The 22,428-nt window shown below is 38.4% G+C and overlaps 1 protein-coding gene across 5 annotated transcripts in view; it reads right to left on the reverse strand.

Moving 5' to 3' along the window:
• The window catches only part of AGL (amylo-alpha-1, 6-glucosidase, 4-alpha-glucanotransferase), a 37,383-nt gene extending 14,956 nt beyond the window's left edge, over positions 1-22,427 (reverse strand). Inside the window, exons 1-22 of one of the 5 annotated variants that reach the window (XM_032118256.1) lie at positions 22,341-22,427; positions 20,932-21,081; positions 17,767-17,977; positions 16,745-16,911; positions 16,099-16,302; positions 11,430-11,611; positions 11,108-11,219; positions 10,672-10,792; positions 10,387-10,489; positions 10,199-10,296; positions 9,476-9,615; positions 7,582-7,769; positions 5,916-6,039; positions 5,181-5,344; positions 4,545-4,646; positions 4,156-4,308; positions 3,925-4,075; positions 2,686-2,810; positions 2,467-2,579; positions 2,221-2,355; positions 1,626-1,756; positions 542-678 (exon numbers count right to left, since the gene is read on the reverse strand). In XM_032118256.1, the coding sequence (XP_031974147.1) occupies positions 542-678; positions 1,626-1,756; positions 2,221-2,355; positions 2,467-2,579; positions 2,686-2,810; positions 3,925-4,075; positions 4,156-4,308; positions 4,545-4,646; positions 5,181-5,344; positions 5,916-6,039; positions 7,582-7,769; positions 9,476-9,615; positions 10,199-10,296; positions 10,387-10,489; positions 10,672-10,792; positions 11,108-11,219; positions 11,430-11,611; positions 16,099-16,302; positions 16,745-16,911; positions 17,767-17,977; positions 20,932-21,013 (2,943 nt within the window). In that variant the 5' untranslated portion in view covers positions 21,014-21,081; positions 22,341-22,427. Of the gene's footprint in view, positions 1-541; positions 679-1,625; positions 1,757-2,220; positions 2,356-2,466; positions 2,580-2,685; positions 2,811-3,924; positions 4,076-4,155; positions 4,309-4,544; positions 4,647-5,180; positions 5,345-5,915; positions 6,040-6,402; positions 6,527-7,581; positions 7,770-9,475; positions 9,616-10,198; positions 10,297-10,386; positions 10,490-10,671; positions 10,793-11,107; positions 11,220-11,429; positions 11,612-16,098; positions 16,303-16,744; positions 16,912-17,766; positions 17,978-20,931; positions 21,084-21,179; positions 21,336-21,505; positions 21,662-21,684; positions 21,758-22,340 lie in introns of those variants that run through there. The other 4 variants (XM_032118255.1, XM_032118253.1, XM_032118257.1 and 1 more) reach the window with 4 other exon arrangements.
• Between the last annotated feature and the right edge of the window lies 1 nt (position 22,428).

Here is a 22,428-nt window from a genome sequence, read left to right on the forward strand (position 1 = left end):
AATAAAGCCATTTCCATGTAGGAAAATAAACTATGACAAACAAAAGGACTGCACTGCAATGCAGCTATAAAGGCACCCTGTACCTCAGTAATTCCCATCTTCCCAGCACTTGGCTGACTATAATTGTATCATACTCATGTACGCCTTAGTATTATTTAGGCACTCTTGAAGGTACTTTCTTACAAAAAAACCCCAAAAAACTCCCCCAAAAACGCACCCCAAAACTTAGAGAAAAAATATCAGTAATTTCATTTTTTATTTGAGGAAAAATAAAACAGGGAGGGACCCCTGCAAGCACTCATGCAAGAGCTAACAACACCTTCATGCCCTATCTATTTTTCACTTCCCTTTTGCAGTCTATTCTTAAACAGGATTGAGGGGAGGGAAGAAAAACATATTAATGGTTTAATCTACTAGAAGAAATTTCCTAGACAAGAAATATGTTAAAGACAGTTTGAATTTAAAAATATACCAGAAATTGAAAATTAAACAAACTAGTAATTTAAAACCCCCAAGTTACCAAGTAAGTATTTTTACTCACCTCTGCACAGGCTCCTGCACGAGAAATTAGACGATTACTGACATAATCAATCATCCAGTCTCCAGATCTTAAATTGTCACAAAATGGATGACCCAAATCATTTTTTGGTCTAATGTCTGCCATCACTGACATTAACCCTGAAGATACAAACCCAACTCTGTATTAAAAGACACATCATTATCACAAACAGCAATAACAATTCAGCAAGAAAAGGTACATAGCAACAGATGCTTTAACTGGATTACTTCTCTCAGTCTGCATAGCAAGTTAGGCTACAACTCAACTGTGGATACTAAAAAGCTAGGAGCAGAGGAATTTTCCAGCAGCTGCAGCATCCTGTGAAGTTTTTCTTTCTCATGCAAGCTAGCTAAGAAACAGTTTTAGGTTTTCGTAAACCAAGGCTTATCTCACAGGTGCAAACGTGTTATGCACAGTCTTGTTATGGTACACTGGAAAAATATTCTGAATGGGTGTTCCAGCATTCTGCCAATCACCCTGGGAGGTGGATGGTCAAGCGACCAATGGGGTCGGGCCACCCTTGCAAACAAAGCTATAGAAGCTGATTTATATAATTAAATAAAGCCATTTAGGCCACTTATCCTGAAACTGGGCTCGTGTCGTTTTTCACCGTTCTCGGTATGACAGCGACACTCAATGCTAGTTTCCTCAGCATAACTCCTAGAAACTTATGAAAACCATTGCAAATAATTAGCCTGATGGAATGTGTACATTTGATAAATGACAGACGCCTCTCAGTAATCTAGCAATGCCTCGGGTTAGATTCATGCAACTTTTCACTGGAGGTGTATTTGCTTTCTCTTTACTTTAAAAGTCAAGGCATGGGCGTTAAAACACATACTGGAATGCAGTATTAAGTTTCAGAGCATTGAGAGAGAGGGGGTTTGTTCTAGTATGAGATTTCCTGAGAACACCGATCAACAGCATGGTCAAGCAGAAAATAACTACCTTTTTTACCAAACAATGGCAGCAGCAATACAACAGCATTATTATGTGATCTGGATTGAGCAGCTCTCAATTACTTTTTTTACTTGACAGAAAAAAAAATGCTGAAACTATTTATTACCTTGGAGGCCTGCATACTTTAGGGGTGACCAGTTTGGTATATTGTAACAGCCTCCACCATCCTCTTGTTCTTCTGCCTCACATCTATATAGCACTTGATTTAGGTCAGCCAAAGTTAGTTTAGATGCAATACTGAAAAAACAGTGGAGAAAAAAAAAGAGTAAAACCCAAAATAACATCAGTAGGGAAACAGGGAAAGGATTTCACAAATGATTTTGATTTCACACATTAAAATAGTAAAATATATACAACTCTCTTAATACTTAATCTTGGAAATTAAGAGCCTGATTTTTCAGATGTTCCAAGATATTCTCAGTGTTTATTTAGAAACACAGTATTAAAAAACCCAATCACACCCCAACACTGAGAAGCAGTCCATGTTAGAAAGCCTACTTTAGGCAGCAATTACACAAACTGCAAAGTTTTTCAGTATTAACCCCACTGAGTATTATACATATAAGATCTCTGAGAGTCTTCACTGCACTGTGACAATTCAAACCCATCACCAGCAAAACCCAACAATCCCTCACTAGGTTTACATTGTATTCTTTGCTCTCCTCTCTTGGTTCTATGTCAGAAACTTAAAGCATACTCACGAAGAAAATGGTGTTTTTAATATTGGTGCTGATTGATCATCAGGAAGACTTCCAGATTTAAAATGAGAGCTGAACTGGATCAAATGATTGCGGAGTATACCCACAGCCTCTTGTGCCTTTGGGTCCAGACTAACTCTGTAAATATCAATGCATATCTTGTAGAAATACAGCACTTGGAAGAACTATTCTCCAGTCTCCTATCACTCTTGTAACTCACACAGCCATTTGGCAGTTACAAGAACATACCTGAATACTATTACACTTCCTGGTGTCAATCTTTCAAATTCTATTTCTTGAACAAATTCATTTGGCCCTTTTATGGCAGTTCCAGCTTGCTTTATGATTTTACTGTCTTTTATCTTAGAAAAGAAAAGAGATTTGCAACTGAAATTCACTGTCTTTTTTTCTAATATAAAATATCACAAGAAATGTTACATCAGAACATGGGTGAAAGAAGCTAATTACCTGGATATGCTCTCTGAGTTCCATTGTGAAATTAGGCAATCCATTTATAAAATGTGGATCTTTTTTGTAAGGACTAGCACTTCTCTCAATAGTCCTAGCCTCAAGTACTACTTCGTCTATTTTTCCTAAAAAAAGTTAAATCATGTTGCAGCTCTTAAGATATTTGAAATTAAAAAAGTGATTCTTTTGAAATTATGAAGCAAAAGCTTAAATGAAAAACCTGAATATTCAAGATACAAGTCTCTGTTGCACAGGAAAAGAACAGAAAATATGGGAAAGTATTTAAATATCCTATAAATATTCATTACACACTCATATGCTGTATTGTATTTAAAATGGCAATTTTTGTTATTTTATAATAAATTAACCATAAAATCAGACAATGAGAGAATTACAACCAGTCTTTTACTGGTCATCAGCTTTCTTAGTTTTCCTGTTATCTTTTAGGAGATGGTGCTATATTGCTTTCCAAACTGCAGCTAAACAGATGGTTTATCTTCAAACAATTTATTATTAACATAGAAATTCTAATTTTCTCTATCCTTTAAGTAATTTACAGACAATAAGGTATACAAGTCTTGTAAATATCTTAAAACAGGCACACACATACACTCAAAGAACTAAGTATACTTAAAAAGCCAGTCTGGAAAGCTTCTCTTCAGAAACACGTCCAGGTAATGTATAGAAGTCTTTATACTTGTCTACTTTAGAGTACAGTAAATACTCTGCATAATTAATTAATATTATGTATGTACTGCATACATATTATCTTTACATTAACTTATTGAATACAGAGTTCTTATTAAGATGTATTTTCAAGCTACAAAATAGCTATGTATGTTTGAAAGCTGAATAAAAAATGGTATCAACAAATAGGATAAAATTTTAGCCTTTTTCCTCAGTATAACAGAATAAATACCAATTCCCCCAACACTGTGCAATTAAACATCTCACTGTTAAATATTACTAGTTCACAAAGACCATAAAAACCCCCCACACTCTCAAGGGGAGGCTTGCAGCAGGAACATACTCAATATGAACGTTTCTGAAAACCCTAAGCACCGCAAGTCTGTTATTTTCTTTAACCACTTTTGGGACATACATGTTAGTACATATAAAAGGAGTGTTATATACTGAAAATTCTCATATGGATTTCACGTGCATGTGCTTGAAGTTAAAAAGCATGAATAACCTGAATTTTTGTACACGACAACAGCTCTTGGAAAGAAAACTGTTTACCTGGGATACACATTTCAGGAACTTCTTTACTGTAGAAACAAGTTTTAGGATCCCTGAAGGCAGTTCGACACACAGCCACAACAGACTGGTGTGTGTTAGGGCAGTGTCTTGTCACTGCAACTATATCTTCATCAACTTGGTCTACATACACCTAGAAAAGACACAACATTGCAACTGTGCTCTCTCAGAGCATACATATGAAGAAATCGCAGTGTTACCCTCGCTACTTGCCTGATTAAAGCCTTTAGCCCCCAGCTCCTGATGCAGCCTGTTTATGGCCAGCCTTCCTGCTAGAATTCCTGTTTGGAAATTAACTTCACCAGAAGTCAGATGTGCTGCTGGATTCCATTTTGCATAAAACCTCTCTTCAGATACTACAGAGATCTGTAAAAGAACCAAATTTAAGCAAATATGAACTACTCTGAGAAATAAAAACTACCACACCTTGAGGTCTGAACTATGTAATAAATTCAAATTGCATATGAAGCTGGACAATCTGAAGTAATGCCAGAGAGCGAACGGCTTGGAATTTCAAATAAACAACATCAAAATACATGTTCTAGGATGAGAATAAAAGGTATTTTTAAAGGTAACTTAGGAGTTGAACTGTAGACACATACCTGGTGTGGTACTAGTTCATCATAGCCTTTGGTACTTCCTGTAGCACAACATGCCATGGAAACAATCATTGCACTAGGAAGAGCATCATATGCAGATCGGTGCTGCATTAAAAATATACAGGTAATAAATAGTGAAACAAAGATAGTTCGATCCTCCCAATTCAGCATACAGAAGATATATTCAACTTAACAGAGGAAATGCTAATCCCATGATCATAATTTCCTCAATTACAATACAATTATTGGAGAAAATTTCTACAAATGAACAAAGAAAAGCAACTTCAGAAAAATCATCAAAATAAGCACTCCCTGCCCACCACTCTCTCTCATTCTTGCCTGTAAACAAGCTCAGGAGAACAGGTCAACAAGCAGAAACGGAACGACTTACAGCAGCTGGATGAAAGACTCAAAATATCTTATTTAGTAACTTTATATACTTTTCCCCTTGAAAGACGAAATCTTGAATGTCAGAGGGTATTGTTATAAAATTTTTTTCTCTGCATAAAAACTTCAACTGAAATGCATTTTTTTCTAAATATTGTTCAGGATATCCAGATTGCATCAAACCCTTCCACAGTCCAGAAATATCACTTCAGAAAACATTAAAGGTAATTTTTTTTTGGTTTAGGTACTCACCTGAATTGGACATTCATTATCATGTGTAATATCCATGAACAGTGCATGAGCAATAGCTGGCATCAAAGGCCTCAAACGTGGCTGAACAAAAGATCCAACAGGCTCACCTCCAAACCGATAAACCAACCTCCCTTCTTCGTGGCTATTGTAAGCAGTCATGGCCTCTAAAGAACAAAATACCTAAGTGTTTGCATAACAATAACTACCACAGAGGACAGCACACACGAAGATGTTAATATGGCATTTAGAAGTTGTTATTTTGGTGTGTTCAATCAAACAATCAAACACATGTATATATATTCTCCAGTGTGGAAACACAGCCTTGGAATACTCCATTTACTATAATGTATTAAGGAAGAAAAAGCTAAGGGAAAAAACAGACAAAAAAGCAGAGATCACACTATTTCTCAAAGGCTTTAAAAAACTCATGCAACAAAAATCAGACATGATGCAGGACTTACATAGCAGAACTGTGCTACAACTCCTTTTTGCTTCACTAGACTAATAGTGAAATATTTAACCTTCTGTAAACTAACAAAGGAGGTCTTCTCTTATTTTATGGCTAGTATTGTATATTTTGCTAACTATCAAAAAAGTCACAATACAGAACCTGTACTTCTGATTATATAGAGTATGAAATTAAAAGTCCATAATCTGGTAGAAAACCTTTTCTTGGAAAAAGCACATCATCTATAATCTCTCGTTGGAAAGAGACCACACACACAGCAAGCCTACCTCTTATTAAGGAGGTAATGCCCAGCCTATTCACAAAGATATTGTCCAGCTCCTCATTTCCTGTGAACAGTTCAGCCACTACATACAAATCGGCTCGCAATTTTCTAGCTGTGTCCAGCATGTACTGCAAAAAGCACAGCCAAAAAAGCCACAGAAAGGGGAAAGGTAGGTACAAAAAAGGACAAGTTTCAAAGCTAGGCAGGGATTGGACAATAGGAAAATGCCATGCAGCAAAGATAAATAGAAAGCCAAAATTAAGGAACAAAACAAGTTGTTACAGAGAAGAGGATACACAAACATAAGCAAAACCAAGAATTAGCATACAACACAGGAGAAGTTAAATAGAACATGAAGAAGCAAAGGTAATTGCATAAGCAAAGAACATGAATATGTAAGAAAAATAAAAAAGCATACCAATGTTAGTTTCACATTTAAAAATCCAAACCATACACAACAATCCTACATAATTTTCAACTGCTTATTGTACCTCTAATCAGGCTGGTAATTCCCAGGCGGTTGACAAAAACATTGTCAATGTACTCACTGCCCGTGAAGAGTTCAGCTATCACATAAAGATTAGGTCTGACTGATCTGGCTGTTGCTAGCATCTCCTATAGATCATAATACATTTTTAATGTAAGACATCCATTTTCAGCTATGTATACACAAACATTAACATGCATGTTAACCAAACATAAATGAGTCATGATTCATATATGCAGCACATTAAAAATATTGGTAACATGTAAGTTTCATAAAAGCATGGTTGTATTTTACAGATATTATTTATGGATTGAATTCTAGGGAATTTTCTGTAGACTTTAAGCTAATTACAACTTTGTTTTAAAACAAAATCTTTGCTCAAAATACAAGAGCAAAGGTTGGATAAAAGAGATACCAATTGAACTAGGAAATCTGAGCAAGACTTCAGTCTAAGCCTTTGCAGTTACCATTCCAAAAATAGTAACAATAAACACAAGAATGGCAGAAGTTTTGAAACAGCTGCCTTTAGGAGCCACTTACAACTTGTGCGGGCAAATCAACTTGTTTTCGAGAGCTCTTCATAGATTTAGGTCAGCTCTTAGTTAAGACTAAGCGCTAACAAGCTTCGCTACTCCAAACCTATTTAAAGCCAATTTATTAGGCAAGTACAACTTCTGTATGTAGTCGGCTCCCTGGGAAACAGAAGCACTAGCCAGACTAAATTTTTTGCAGGAGTTCTTTACCAGCTTTTAAACTCTGTGAAGTGAACCACTTCCTGTTTAATTTAGCAACAGCAAAATATATATGGCAAAAAAATAAACCAGTCAGACTTTCAATCAAGTCTTGGAAAGGACTCCAGCTCAAACTGACATACTGGATACTGGCAGCCATCTCACCAAGTCCACAGCTAAGTGAGGGAAAAGTTAGCCAGGCCCAATCACATCCACATTATTTCAGCTAAAGTAGAGAATTAAAAGATACAATAGCTACACCCCCCTACTGTCTGATGAAGCTGAAACCATATCTAAACATCACCAGACAAGAAACCTTGCTTTTATGCTTTGAGGAAGATTCATTCCCACCGAAACTCTGCCACAAGTCCTGCACTGTTGCTGTAAAATCTGCAGGATCTATTTCACAGACAGGAAGCTGCTTTATAATAAACATGCTTAATTTTGCGTACCTCAGCTACATGAATAGGTGTTGAGTGACAGTTGTCCAGACGAACACCATGGAAATATCTGGCAGTGATTTCGGTGTATTTTTTCATATGTGCCCAGAGGTATGGGCAGTCTTCAGGTTTATTACCATAACGCAGTTTCACACTGTCTCCCCAACAAATGAGCTCTCTTCTCAAGTAAACATTTGAACCTGTAAGGGAAATAAATTCACTTTAGGGTATATACGTAATATAGAATGTGCACCAAAATGAAAAGGTGATGTTTTATTTTCTACTGCTGAAGAGCAGAAAAACACTGTAATGAACAGTAAAAATTCTAATGATAACCACAGCAACTCAAAAATCTATATACATGACACTGGTGTACAATTTCACACTCCTCCACGGAATATTTAGCTTCTGTAGTGATACTGAAACAATTTTTCAGACTGAAATAAAATTCCTTCTAATTCTTCAAAGTAGTATAAAAGCTGTAGTTCAGAAAAAGAAAAAAGCAAAAAAAAAAAAATCAAACAAATGAACAAAATTAGTACTTTGGTTTTTTATACTGGCCAAATTCAAAGAAGAATCTCACTGTGTTATCATAATCTGTCACAGCCACAATTTACAATTTTATCTTCTATTAACAGCAGACTGTGATGGATTTCCAAAGCCAGGAAGTAAAAAACAGGAACTGTAAATTACCACAAATTCCCAAAACATTCACATAAGCACAGCTAACCTTTTTCTTCACTAATAGCACAGCCACATGGACAGAAAAATGGTGTTTCTTTGGATGTACACTGTGATTTTTTCAAAGGATCATTTAGAGAACTGGCTGCATTTTTTTTGCAGTTCCTTTATTGTGCCTTTGTGTACCACATTTTCACACTTTGTTCTCAGTTGAAATTATGTGTGGCATAAAACAAAGGCAAAACACAAGTACAAAGAACTCAAAAACCTGTAGCTGAGTTACGAGAGAAACCTCAGTAATGGAAATTAAATATGCTAACTGAAGCCAACAACTGAGAGAAAAAAAATACAAAAGTCTGCCTAGAAGAAAGAGTAATAAGCTGAAGGCAACTGAACAAAAACACTCTTGAAACACATTATCTCAATCCTTGAGAAGGAGAATAAAAGTAAATAAAATTTAGTGAAAGGGGTGTAGATTACCTTGCAGAAATTAAATATTTGTTTGCTAACTCCAGATGACTCTGGAGTATCATCAGATTAGCTTGTAAAGCAGACTCAAATTTTTAGATGGTTTTTAATTACACTTAAACTGGCCTTTGTTTCATTTAGTTTACCAAGTGAATGGCTACTCTGAACACAAGCTTTTTTTGCTTTTATTAGGTATCAATACTGTCCTCAAAGGAGTTAGAATGCAGTATTTTAGAATGCATGGTGATTTCATGCCCTATTTTACCTTTGCAAGTAATCTGCATACTTAATTTGGATTAACTGGGTCATCTCTTGACTGCCTGACTGCCACTCAGTGGACTTTTCAAGGATCCTGTTTTTGCTCACTAATGCAGTAAAATACTATTCACCTTTTCATTGCATTAGTTTTTCTGCCACACTGTCATTGTCTCATGGAAATGCCAACAAGCACTGGTGTTGGAACAAAGTACAAAGTAAGCAACAAAGACAATGACAAAAGTGGGGAGGCAGGATGTCCCCGTTTCAGTGGCAGAAAGCTGGTAATTTGCCTCTCAAATCTTGTAAAACTGTACCTCAAATTCCAGTTCTTACAGTTCATCTGTATGCTGAATGGGAAATTAAAGTGCTATAAGCTTAGTATCTGCTATTCTGCAGCTTCAGAGGAATACATCTGAAAAAAAGACAGATCAAGTAAAATCCTTTTTGCTTTGGCTAGAATATCAAATGGTTTGTAAGAATTCAAATTTCTTTTACACACCCGGTTCTGCGAAGTTTCTAAGAGGATCATCTCCCATAACCCAGCCATTATGAGCCATGAAATAACAAGCTTTATCTGGCTGATGTATCATAGCTTCTTCCTCCTCCACAGTCAGTTCTTTGAATGGATAGGTAAAATACCTATGGAATAGACAGGCAATTAAAAGAGAAAACAAAGAGACAAGCACCAAACACATATGGTAACCTAAGCTGCAATTTATTTTCTTTGAAATTAAAGTATCTGCTATGAACTGGCTTGTACATAATACAGACAAAAAAGAGAGCAACTTGCATAAATACTGGAGAGTTTTCTATTTTGAAGGAAGCTTTGAAGGAGCAAGAACAGATGTTGCCACTATCCTGGTGTCAGCTGGTAATGTAAGACTAAAGCCATAGAACTTTAGGCATGAGTGGCATCAAGTATATAAAACGTGAAAGGTATAAACTTTCCTAGTTCCACTCCTCTTCCACCTACAACAGCAATTTGCACTATGTAAGGTTTTGATGTTCTCTGAGTATTGTCTCATGCTTTCTGGTCACATTTGCTTATGAAATAGTTATTGCTGTTGCTTACAAAAAACCCTATCAATTCATTAAGTGGCATTTGTCCATGTGAAAGAAAACATACATTTGTACATATAAATACATATTTTTATTTAACTTTGAACTTGCTTTCCCTGGATAGGTTCTAAGTTTCCAAACAAACAAGAAAACATGTATATACCTGGTAACCAAGGGATGTTTTCTACTGATAAGACCCAGCTTAGGACCATCACAAGCGATTCGTTCATAAACCACAGTCCCCACAAGACAATTGACAGCCTAGAAGTAATTAAATTATGCATTATTGAAATGCCTGCATTTATTTGGAATGTTAAACAATTCAGCATTAAAACACAGTAATTTCAACACCTGTTCTTGATGGTGACTAGTTTGTCTGAATTGCTCAGCATTTAGCTCCTCAATCCTCTTGCGAAACCAGTTACAACATTCTTCTATTGCAGCTGGTCCATTGCTTGTCAGGAGGACATTAAAAGCAGAACAACAATTAGAAAACATTATTTTAAAAGCATGCAGTATAAATTACTAAAAGGAATCAAAACTTAACTTTTTCCTCATGTCTGAAAGCAATGTCTTTTTTTGGCTTCATAAATTTAGCTTCACTTAGATTTTAACTTGTAATCTGTAGCACAGTACCTGTGTGGTATGAACGTTGCCAGTGCTACATTCATATCCACAGTACAGCCAAGTCGTCTGTAATCAGGGTCCTGAAGTATTTGAAGATGTTGATTTGGATCAGATTTACTGCTCATTTTGCCTGAGAACAATATAGAAACAAGTGCTCAAAGTAGAAACAGGAATTACATTTAAAGACATGCAACTTTTATAACTAGCATAACCAAGACGTGGGTGGATGAAGGGATGAAGGCATTGAAGAGGTACAGAGTCTTTAAAGATCTTCCTAGCCCTCAAAGCATTCTTGAATGCTTAAATCAGCACAGTGGATGTCTCAGATAGCAAAAAATAGCATTATATTGTTTTCCATCTAACTGTTAAGTTTACCTATGCCTCTTGAACTATAAATACATAATTCACATGCTTCAGCATAACCTTCAACATAACCTTCCTTTACCTTGAGTTAGAAGGGTTTTAAATTGCTGCACAGCTTTGTTAACATCCACTTGGAAAAATTCCCATAGTTTAATTTTTGGATATATATCTTCATAAATTATTTTACGTAAACACTGTAAAAATAAAAAATGTGTTAGTTACTGAGGTTGTTTATTAATATAATTAAGAAAAGCAAAAAAAATAGGGAGCAAGGGCTTATTTCACTAAATGTATCTGCAAAGTATACATCACTTTTTGTGCATTTCCACAACCCTAGAAATATTAAAGGTTTATCCAGCTATTTATGAAGTTTATTAGCTTATACTTAGTTCTCATTCACTTACATTTAAGTGCTGATCATTTTCAATCAAGGGTGGGACCCCTTTGGCAATATACTTTCCATCAGCCACCATACCAGTCAAATGCCACAGAGCTCTATCCAGGACCCAAGCTGGCTTCAGGTGAGGAGAATTTACAAGGTTATAGCCACATTCTGGATGCATCCTGAGCCATTCACTGTTAGTAGCTTTTTGAAGAAAGGGATGGGGGAGAAAAAAACCAAACAAAAATGTAAGTACATAAGTTGAACCCTTCACTGTATTTTGTAAACATCTTAACACCAAGAAGCTGAGGTACTATAGTACACAGAGTTCATTCACATTTCAACTGAAGTTTTCCATGTCAATTGAAAATAATGTCTTATGCAGAAATGTTATTACTGATCGACTTTTTTTTTCGTCAAAAATACAGCTGCAGAGACTGCAGAAAAACTTTTCGTTAGTTACATAAAAATATGTAATAGTACCACCAATTCTAAAACACTTAAAAAAAAATCCAATTTTTGTTGCCAGAAATACAACAAATACTGAAAATAAGATACTGATATTCTTTGAGTGTTGGAAGCCAAACATACATACCAAACTTTATAATATATGTTGTTTATTTTTTAATATTCTTCATCCTGTCAGATGCCACATGCAGCCAGAGTGCACACACACCACCCAAAAAACAATTAATGCAAAATATAGTTAAATGGGCATTTATGAAAGAAGTAGCTGTGACACTTGTGTACATAAAAAGAAGCTGAGTTGGAGGAAGCAATGTCACTGAGTCTTACACAGCAAGATGAGTGCACTGTCTGGTGCATGCAAATGGAACACTAATTCAGGCCAAACACTACACTCGGTGTCTATTTGCCAAGCTTCCCTTGTAGCATCACCCAGCACCTGAACATTAATGCTGAACATTAAAAATTAGAGAAGGCAAGGAGCCTTCACTAGAACACAGGTGTAGTATTCTAATATAGACAGCGTGCGTGCAGCAGTATGGGTAAATACATACATAGTACAGAAATTTGATTTTGGAAGTATGACTAAAAAGAAAAATCCAAGAGTTAATCTCTTTCCAATTTTGCAACTCATTCGCAACACTGCTTAATTGAAAATAAACCTAATATATTCTTCTGAATGAGTATCTCAAACCGAAAAACTAAACTATAAAACAAAAAATAAAAAGACAACCTCACAGAATGCCTAAGAACAAAAACCAGGTTTTCAGAAAAGCAGAGAAAAACAGAAGTAGTACTTCCCACATGGGAAAATATGCAACAAATTATTGTATTAGAAACATGAAGAGTCATTAACGTGTCCAGAATTATAGCAGAACAAAAATACTTAAAATCTCAAGTCTGCTTAGTTCAAAGAAGTTTAAACAGAAATCTCAAATGCGGAAAAAAAAAAAATCTACTAGCTCAGTCTATAGTGTGAACAGCTCTCCTGAGCACCATGTTACATTATATGTCAAGACAAGGCAAAATTCCGTGTTTATAAGATCAAACCATTTGTGGAAATTAAAATCCTTATGGTTTAAATACCATCTACAACTAAACCCACCATGTTTTAAAGTTATGTAAAGCAACATTAAGCTTAGGCTGTTAAAGTCTGTTCTAGGCCAAACAGATTATTCTCTCCCGCTCTTTCCTTCTTTATATTTTACTACTTCTGAAAAAAGCTTTCTTCTCCAAAAAGCAAAAACAGCTTGTTCTATTCTTCTAACAAGAACTATAATTTACTATAAAGGACTTTCATAAGTAAATACAATTAATTCTAAAAAGACAACACGTAAGTTAAATCTAAGGGGTTAGCATCAAAAAAAAAAGAGAAGTCAACAGGCCTTCCATTAATTCTGGTAAAGAACAGAAAGATGTTTCCTGATCAGAAGGTAAGCTCCAGTGATTCACACTGTAACACCAAGAGAAATCTAACTCTGCAGAAGAAAAATTATCCAAAACATCACTCGTGATTACATTTGCTACAGCTAAGGAGAAAATAAGTATAGTATAGATTATGTGTATAGTATAAAGTAAGTACAGGAATAAAGAAATACCAAGACGAGAAATTACAGAAAACTTTCTAAAATTCATTATATTCTTCTTTAAAAAATCTGAAATTTTTTTCTTAAGTGACTAACTCATTTTTACACAAATTAAACACAAGCCTAATATTTAGCAGTGATGCTCACAGCCCAAGATTTCTTTTTTTTTTTTGATCATTTATAAAGCTGGGAGAAGGTGGTGTTTAATATGACTAAGTACTTGAAATTAAGAGTTACTCAAGTGCTATACTACAACTATACAATAGTAGCCTCTTGTGAAAGATAAGTTAATACATAATTTATTTCACTTTATTTTTATTACTTGATATGATTTATTACAGCCACTGAAAGCTCAGAAAAGAAAAACAACTCCAAATGTCTTTTTTCTGTCTCCTGGTGAAAAGGAAATGCCAGCCAACACATTTCTTATTTGAATATACCCAGTTACCAGAGAGGATTTGCAAGTTTATCCGTGATACGCCAGCGAAGATGCCAAAGGTGCAGGGATATTTAACATCAGCGCATGACTTCACTTGTAAAGCTGGGCCATAGATGCTGCCTTTCATTAGAGCCTCATGGAGACATCAAGAGCTGATTCCCACTGTTCCCTGCTGTGCCCACAGTGTGGGCTCTGCTCCAGAGCGAACACTGAACACCTCAGCTTAATGCCCAATCCTGCAAGTGATGCTGCCGGACTCCCATAGGAGCAGAGGGGAAGCTATGCCATTTTTATACAATGGTCTCAACTAGAAAGCAGAAACTACCAACAGAACCACTGTAAGCTGAGGGGTCATGACCTGTTAGAATTAACATTAGAAAATTTACTGAGACAACTTAAGCTTTTAATGCAGACATCCTACAGAATGAATAAGGATGTGCAATTATCCATAATCTGCTCAAAATAATGGACTATACATTTTATCTCTTTTATATTCAAATGAGTCAATGAAATGTGTTTTACAATTAAGTCACCCTAATGTGCAGGAATGACTTCATTTAACTACTGGAAATCACTGCTCAATTAAGAAAAAAAAGTTACCTTCCATCTAATCAAGATCCAAAGAACCCCAAAACGTCCCATATTTTCTTATTTCAAAGGCCCCCTTGAAAAGTTCCACAGGCTTATAACATCAACCGTTATTTTTCAGCTAATGCTAAATTTATCATTCAACAAAGTGTGGAGACAGTTGTACACCAAGAAGTTTAGATTATAATCAACAAAGATGGGGGAAACATTCAAGTTTAGAAGTCTTAAAGCAGGAAACAAAGCCATCAAGGATACCTTGCTCAATGACCTAAGAACCACAATCATCTGAATACCTCTATCCTCTTAGAAGACACTTCTGAACATCCTTTCACCATAGTACAACTGTTGAGTCATCCATCCCAATGAAGATTACTTTAACTCTGAATGTAACCTGAAAAAGTCCTTCTAAAAATGTAGCCAAATAACATGACATTTTCCTTCTCAAATATATTCTAATGTGTAATTATTATCGTTAGGTCTTTCTATCCATCAAAATACATTCTCCTTAGTAGCATGTAAATATATACTGTTAAAAAATGAGTGGATCTCAAGCATCTATAAGAGAAACTGGACTTCCAGTTGACCAGTGTAAGAAATTTTTTATCCAGAACTGGGAGGCTGTTTAAAATCCTAACTCCCTTAGACACAGAGCCAACAACTATAATTAGTAACTTTTCAACAAACAAATAGGGCAAGCCCTGTGTTGCAGACTGATTGGATAGGAATGTTTGGCAGCAGTCAACACCAAAGAACTAAAGCAAATAAAGCTTGAAATTCACATATTATCTATGTTTAGGGGTTTTTGAGCCTCAAAAGACATCAACCTACATAACCAGTTGTTGTAGTGTCTGCTGTGAGAATGCTAAATATTATCATCTTTAGGATTACAGCATACAATAACAACCGCATTAGAAACGCAATCAAAGAAAACTCATTATCCAAATAATCAGCAAAATTGCAAATTATTAAGTACTGTAATTTAAATTTCATCAGATCACAAAGAAGAAAACCCACTGTCCCTCACACAGTTAAGTAACACCTTCAATGTATTAACACATCTACTCTTAAAAAAAACCTGCCCCAAGCACAAAGCTCTCTCTTCTTTCTTTCCCCACAGACTGAGCTGTAACACTTCCCCATCACTTAATCCTACCTTCTTGTCCCAACTGTTTATCATCTGCATGTTAGAGACAACCTAGAGCAGTTACTTTTAAGCAGCTAGATGCTTAACAAGAAAGTTTAACAAGAAAGTACACAGTTTGTGTTCATCAAACAATTCATGATACAGACTCTGTTCAAATATTTGGGAACTGCACACCACAGATCACAAAGACAGGCATATTATATAAATACAGATACACAGCTTAATCATTCTTTTTAAGAAGAGCTCTATTCACTCTTTCAGTAACAATACTAAGTTTTTTTTTATACCTGATACAGAGGCATATCAGTTATAATTGCAAGGAGTTGTTCTGGATTTGAGAGACTCAAAACCAGAGACAACTACATTATTTAAAAGAGCTACTAAAAATGGGTTCAGGAGGGAGACGTTAAGGGAAATAATTAAATACAATTATAGGACCAATCTGATTACTAACAAACAAAAGTCATACCAGTATGATTGTAGACTACATCTGTGATGCAAAGCATATTCCATTCATTTTTCAATTTCTCCACAAGCGCTCCTATATCGCTCCAAGTGCACTTTTTATTATGGTTTGAAAATTCAGGATTTACTTCTAACTGATCAGCCAATGAATAACATGATCTAGATAGTCCAAGCTTCTGCAGTGGTGTAAAATGAATCATGTTGTAACCTATGTAATAAGAAACCATTTATTTAATAATGAAAAAAAAAAAAAATCAGTCAAAGTTAATCGAAAGAAGCATAATAGGCCACACTTACTACTTAAAGCTAGTGTTTGGAATAAGCAATGTAAATTTATCTGAATCTTCCCCTTGAAATTCTATGTAACACAAGCTTTAAAAATCACCCTGTCAGTTCAACAAACTTCCAAGTCTATGTGAAATCAAAACAATAAAATAAGTAGTTTCCCATGTTAGGAAATTCCTGAATTTTTGCATCTCTGCCAATATTTTAATCAATTCACTGACTCATTCTGTTAACTAAATTGAATGTAGCAGAAAATACATAATCTACAAATATACGAGTTGTTTACACTGAAGCTCTTCTGTGTAACTTTGGGTTTTGATCATAAAACAAAAACTTATATCCTTAAACATGTGTATGAGCATTACCTGTTTCTTTTGCCACTTTAAGCCGATCTTCCCATTCATAAAATGGTCCCAGACACTTAGCGAGGAACGTCTGGAGTGTAACACAATCCAAAGGTAGTACATGATTATCAGCTCCAACATGCAAAATGGGATCCACAACTATGTAACCTCCACCACTTTTTTCATTTCTAGCAAAAAAGAATTTTAATTGGTATAATTAACACCCATTGTACCAGTCAGTTTCAGAGAGAGAATTCAAATAGCAAATAGGTATTTCAGAAACACTAGCCCAGTATAGTGGCTGGAGGGAGAGGGGGAACAGGACTGCATGACATCTGAAGAAAATCTCTTAGGCATCATCTCTCTACCGGACTTAAAAGAATACAACTGGGATACAGAGCTTAAAACTCTGGAAAAGCGAGATACCTTTGCTATTTTCTGAGATGGAGCACTGGTTCCTCCTTTTGGCATATGGACAGAAACACAAAGCACAACTGCCCATCTACTATGTGTAGATCTCCATCTTGAGCACCATCCTCAGGAAGGTACCTGAGCTACGTGTCCTAAGCTTGGAGAATTTAACCACCCATCTTCCAGAAACTCAAAATACCAGACTACAGTTATCACAGACAGTGGCATTCTCTTCTGTAGTTGTCCCACTAAAACAGAGGAGGAAGTAAAGGAGCCAAGTAAAGAATGCCAGAACCTTTGTGCTAGATAAGAAACAACCCTGAAAGTCAATGAAGAAAGTACAAATTAATCATTGAGATACCCAGAATGCTGATGAATTTGAAAACTTGCAAAAATAGATTGCTTCTCCAGCATTCACAGAAAGTTGTTCAGCTTGGTTCTGTATGCTCTCCAGAATATTTCTGCATCAGAAAGTATTAAATAACCACCAGTTACTGTTTTTCATTAGTGGATTCTGATTGGTCCCAAGGTTGCAATTTGAAAAATGCACAGAAAAAATGTTTTTCTTCAGGTTAAGATGTAGACCAAGGGAGCAAACTGCATTTGGCTGTAAGTATACAAATTTCACTCACCCAAGACTAAAATAGTACTGGTATGACCCAGAAATTTGGAGATCCAACTTGCAGTATTTGTCAGAGTCATCTTCTTTTCCTGTGGGATTGTGCCATGATAGTGTCCTGAACTTGTGGCGATCAAAAACTTCTCCAGAAGCTGGATAATTTGTGTACACAGTAACGGACTTGCCCTGAAGAGTTGGGCCCAATCGGAATTGTAGCTCAAAACCTCAAGAAAAAAAAAAAAAGAAAAAGAAAAAAGATAAAATCACTTGATCAGGAGGACTAGGTATTTCTAGTCTCTTATTACAATTCCTAATTTGCTACTAGGTTAATAAGAAAGTACACCCTCATATCTGCCAAGAATTTCAGCAGAATGATATATCTCTACACCACAGAATCATAGAATATCCTGAGCTAGAAGGCACTCACAAGGACCACTCAAGTCCAATTCCTGGCCCTGCACAGGACTCCTCAGGAATTGCGCCATGTGCCTGAGAGTGCTGTCCAAATGCTTTTTGAACTCTGTCAGGCTTGGTGCTGTGACCACTTCTCTGGGGAGCCTGTGACAATGCCCAACCACCCTCTGGGTGAAGAAACTTTTCCTGATATCCAGCCTAAACCTCCCCTGACACAGCTCCAGGCCATTCCCTTGGGTCCTATCACTGCGACCACAGAGAAGAGATCAGTGCCTGCCCCTCACAAGGAAGTTGCAGACTGCAATGAGGTCTCCCCTCAGTCTCCTCTCCTCCAGGCTGAACAGAACAAGTGACCTCAACCACTCCTCAGACAGCTTCCCTCAAGGCCCTTCACCATCTTCACTGCTCTTCTTTGAATACTGTCCAATAGGTTTAAACCTTTCTTATATTGTAACACTCAAAACTGCACCATCTCTCCCTACCCTCCTAACATTGTTCTTGGCATACTCTACATGTATCCTTTTTCCTTTACTTACACGGCACTATTCATCTTCTTTCCAATTTGTTTCTCTTTGCTAAATAGAAAGTTTTAAAAACAAAATATAGCAAAACACCATGATCATTAGGCTACATTCAATTTTACGTAGATTTTGGATTATGTAGTCTTTAAGTACTTGGGTTTACCAAGTATATATGGTAGGCTGACCCATGAAAACATCTAAAAAAATTAGGAACACATTTAAAACCAGAAAATATTTCAAATACCTTCATTATTCATTGAGGGTTCACTAAACAATTAAAAATCCTTATGCTTTTTACTGAAAAATTATATGTAAGTGTGTATGATCTACAATATATGAATTGTTAAACTTTCAGAGAACTCAGCAAACTAAAGGGAGCTTTGTATATGTGCTGCAGGTCACACACACATAGAAAGAGGCTTAAGTTTAAGCTTATGATACCTGTGATAATGAGAAAAATTAAGTTAAAAAATTGGAACCTAAAAGCATATGTAGTCTACTAAGTTAGACATAAAAAATTCTATTCAGTCAAGAGGCTTTAGAATAGGTTTCCACTTGCAAGTATGAGGATCACCATCACAAGTGGCTAATTACAGGGTTCTTTCAAGTGAATGAAACAGATTAAGCTCTTACACAGTAACTTTTAATAAATTACATGCCAGTCACACATTTAAGTGCAGCAAACCACCTATTAGCCCTAGCAGTCAACAAAATTGGGAGTAAAAGAAACCTGAGTACTTGCAAAAAAGGAGAAAATTATTAGTACATAGATAATAAATCAGAAAGTGTAAAAATTCTGGATAGCAAGTTCTAGTATCTTAAGTTGAAAAAAACCACTTGCTTATTAAGTAGTATCATGGGGACTCTAACAACACAATTCAATGTCTGAATACATTTAAATATAAGTGCTATCAAGCTTTGTGTTTCTCTTACTAACAAAATCACCACAGCACCAAAATCCACCAGGCAAAGCAGTTGTTTTCAGATCTGAATGTTTGTCAGGTAAAATGAAGCTCATCTTAATGCTATATATATATATATTTATATAAAACCACTCTTGGAAGGTTAAGTACACTCTCTTCGGTCCTGGCCTGACATTTTGTTACAGGGATTACTAAAATTAGAGCACAGGGATACATGTCATTGATATCTTATTTCCTGTAAGAGTTATACTGACATCGGGAGTGCTGTGCTCAAAATTAGCTATGCCCTCTCAGAGACTGCTACCAGCAGGAGCACTTTGAATGTTTGACAGCCATGTACTTCTGCTTCCCCCCTTCCAAGAAAATTGACACAACTGGATGGATAAGTTAAAAATGGAAGTTAGGATCAACTCTGCACTTCACTACTGACATTTCCTTACATTAGGGTGGCCAGAAAATTTTGAAATCAGTTAGTTGAAGAGAATTTTTATTCTCAAGAACCAAAATCTTGCTCCTCTACTAAACCACTTTGATATTAAGTTCCTAGATTACTAACACATAATAACAAACCCCACAAAAACTCTTAATAAAAATTGTTGTGCTGTTAAAAATGGTTTTTAAAGACAGGGCCTATATTTTTATAGTCTAAATTTGCTGACCAGCATAATAGTGGACCAATTAGGGGATGTTTTTTGTTTGTTTCGGTTTTTTTTTTCTCCAAATAGAGTTAAAAACACTTTCAAGGAGAAATAACATCAAGTTCTTAGACATATACAGGAGGATACATAGCTCTGATAATATAACAAATCTGATAACAAGATTTAGAAGTTACTAAAGAGCTTATATTCTGAAACACTACCTCAAACCTGCAGACATTGCAAAATGCCTGATATTACTGATAGATTTCAAAATTATAATATTAAAACATGGGGTGCTGCATAAGAAGATAAACACTGGAGACCTTGACTTAAGTGGACTTTTGCAGGTCACTGAAGTAGAGGCTATAAAAGGAGAAGGACAAGGCCTGTCTAAAAAATGCTTAGCGCTTCAGTCCCATGAAGACTGACAGCTCTTGGCCAATGTGCTCTTCGTTTCTCAAGAGCTTAACGAGTCAGATTAAACTGTGTGAAGAGCCCACAGAGCTCTGCAGTAGAAGCAAGTTAAAACAAACAAACCAACCCATAACCAAACCAACAATACCCCTACATACACCCCCAAAACCCCATCACTTCAGGCTAAGCTCCCTTTCCACTGCCATCCAAAGACGATGTCGAGGTCTCGGCCATTTCCCTCTCACCTGACCCCGGCACCCCGACCTACCCTGCTCCAGCCTGAAGAGAGTCTTGTCCAGCTTCTCCATCTCGTCGAGGTGCAGCAGCCGCGTCTCCTTACCGCCCGGCATGGCTGCGGCCGCCCGTCCGGCGCTCCCGCCGCGCCGGGACTCTCAGTGCGGGAAGGGAGAGGCGAGCCCTGCCGTGAGGGAACACAGACAAAACCCTGCGGGTCAGAGGAGACCCCCGGCAGGACGCGGCCGCTCAGGAGCGCCTCACGCCGCCGGGCGCGCTTACATGTTCCCCGGTCCCGGGGGAGCGCGGAGACACGGCACTGCAGGGCAAGGCGGAGGGGAGGCGGCTACGGGACGAGCTGTCAGGCAGCGCTCAGCCCTGCCCTAGCCAGGGACCGCCGCCGGCAGCACCCCGGAGCAGCTCCCGTCCCACAGCGCGGCCCGGCCCGCAGCCAGGCTATAGGGGTGCCCCCGAGGAGGGGGAGCCTGACACCTGTCACTCTTCGCGCCCGCCCCGGCGCTGCCGGAGCGCTCCGCCAGGGCCCTCACTGCCGCCCCGCCGCCCTCAGCGGGGAGCGCTGCCCGCCGCAGCCGTCCCACCATACTCACGAGCGGGCCCGCAGAGCGGCGGAGGCGCCGCTCCCCGCGGAGGGCGACGGCTGCCGAGGCCGAGCGGAGCCGGGGCTGGGGCTGCCCGCGGCGGCCGCCCCGAGCTGGTTCGGCGGTCAGTGACGCACTTGCCCACAGCCACGGCGGCACCTCTCCTTTCCTGCCCTTTTCTTGCCTTTTTTTTTTTTTAAACAAAGTTTATTGGTTCCGCGGCGGCCGCGCTCGGAGACGGGCGGCGCCGGCGCAGCTCCCGCGAGAGCCCAGGGCCCGCCCCGGCGGCGCTGCAGGGCAGCCGGGCCGGGGCTACCCCGCCCCTCCGTTCTCGTTCTCTCCCCGTTAGGTCCCGCCCCTCAGCTCTAGGCTCCACCCGGCCTCGCCCCTCCGACCTTGGCCCCGCCCCGTTGGGTCCCGCCCCTCCGTTCCCGGCCCCGCCCTGCCCGGCGCTGCTCAGCCCCGTTCTTCCGCTCTCGGCCCCGCCCCGCCGAACCGACCCCGCCCCTTGGCTCCGGTCCTGCCCCTCAGCTCGCGGCCCCGCGAAGCGCGTCGTGAAGGGAGAGGGTACCTCAGGGATACCCCAGGGATATCTCAGGGGTACCCCAGGGGCGCCTCCCGTGCCCCGCGCTGTTGCGGCAGCGAGCGGGCTGATCTCTCCGCGAGCCTGGACCCTGCAGCCCCGCAGGGCTGTCGGACAGCGCGGCGTGGTGGTACCTGTCTCCTGTCTCAGCCTTTACAGGCACAGCCCCACCAGCGCCTTTACTCTTGGCTGGTGCGCACAGGCACGAGAGGTGTCCCCGAGGGGCCCGGGCACCTGGGTCCGGAGCTCTGTGTGATTTACCGAGCACTCCGCTGAGGGCGAGGTGGCTTTAAAGGCTGCCTGGAGTATCGCGGCTGATACCTCTGGGCCCAGCCGCTCCTTGCCGTGA

This window comes from Corvus moneduloides, chromosome 9, assembly GCF_009650955.1.
Source record: "Corvus moneduloides isolate bCorMon1 chromosome 9, bCorMon1.pri, whole genome shotgun sequence".
Classification (NCBI taxonomy): Eukaryota; Metazoa; Chordata; class Aves; order Passeriformes; family Corvidae; genus Corvus; species Corvus moneduloides.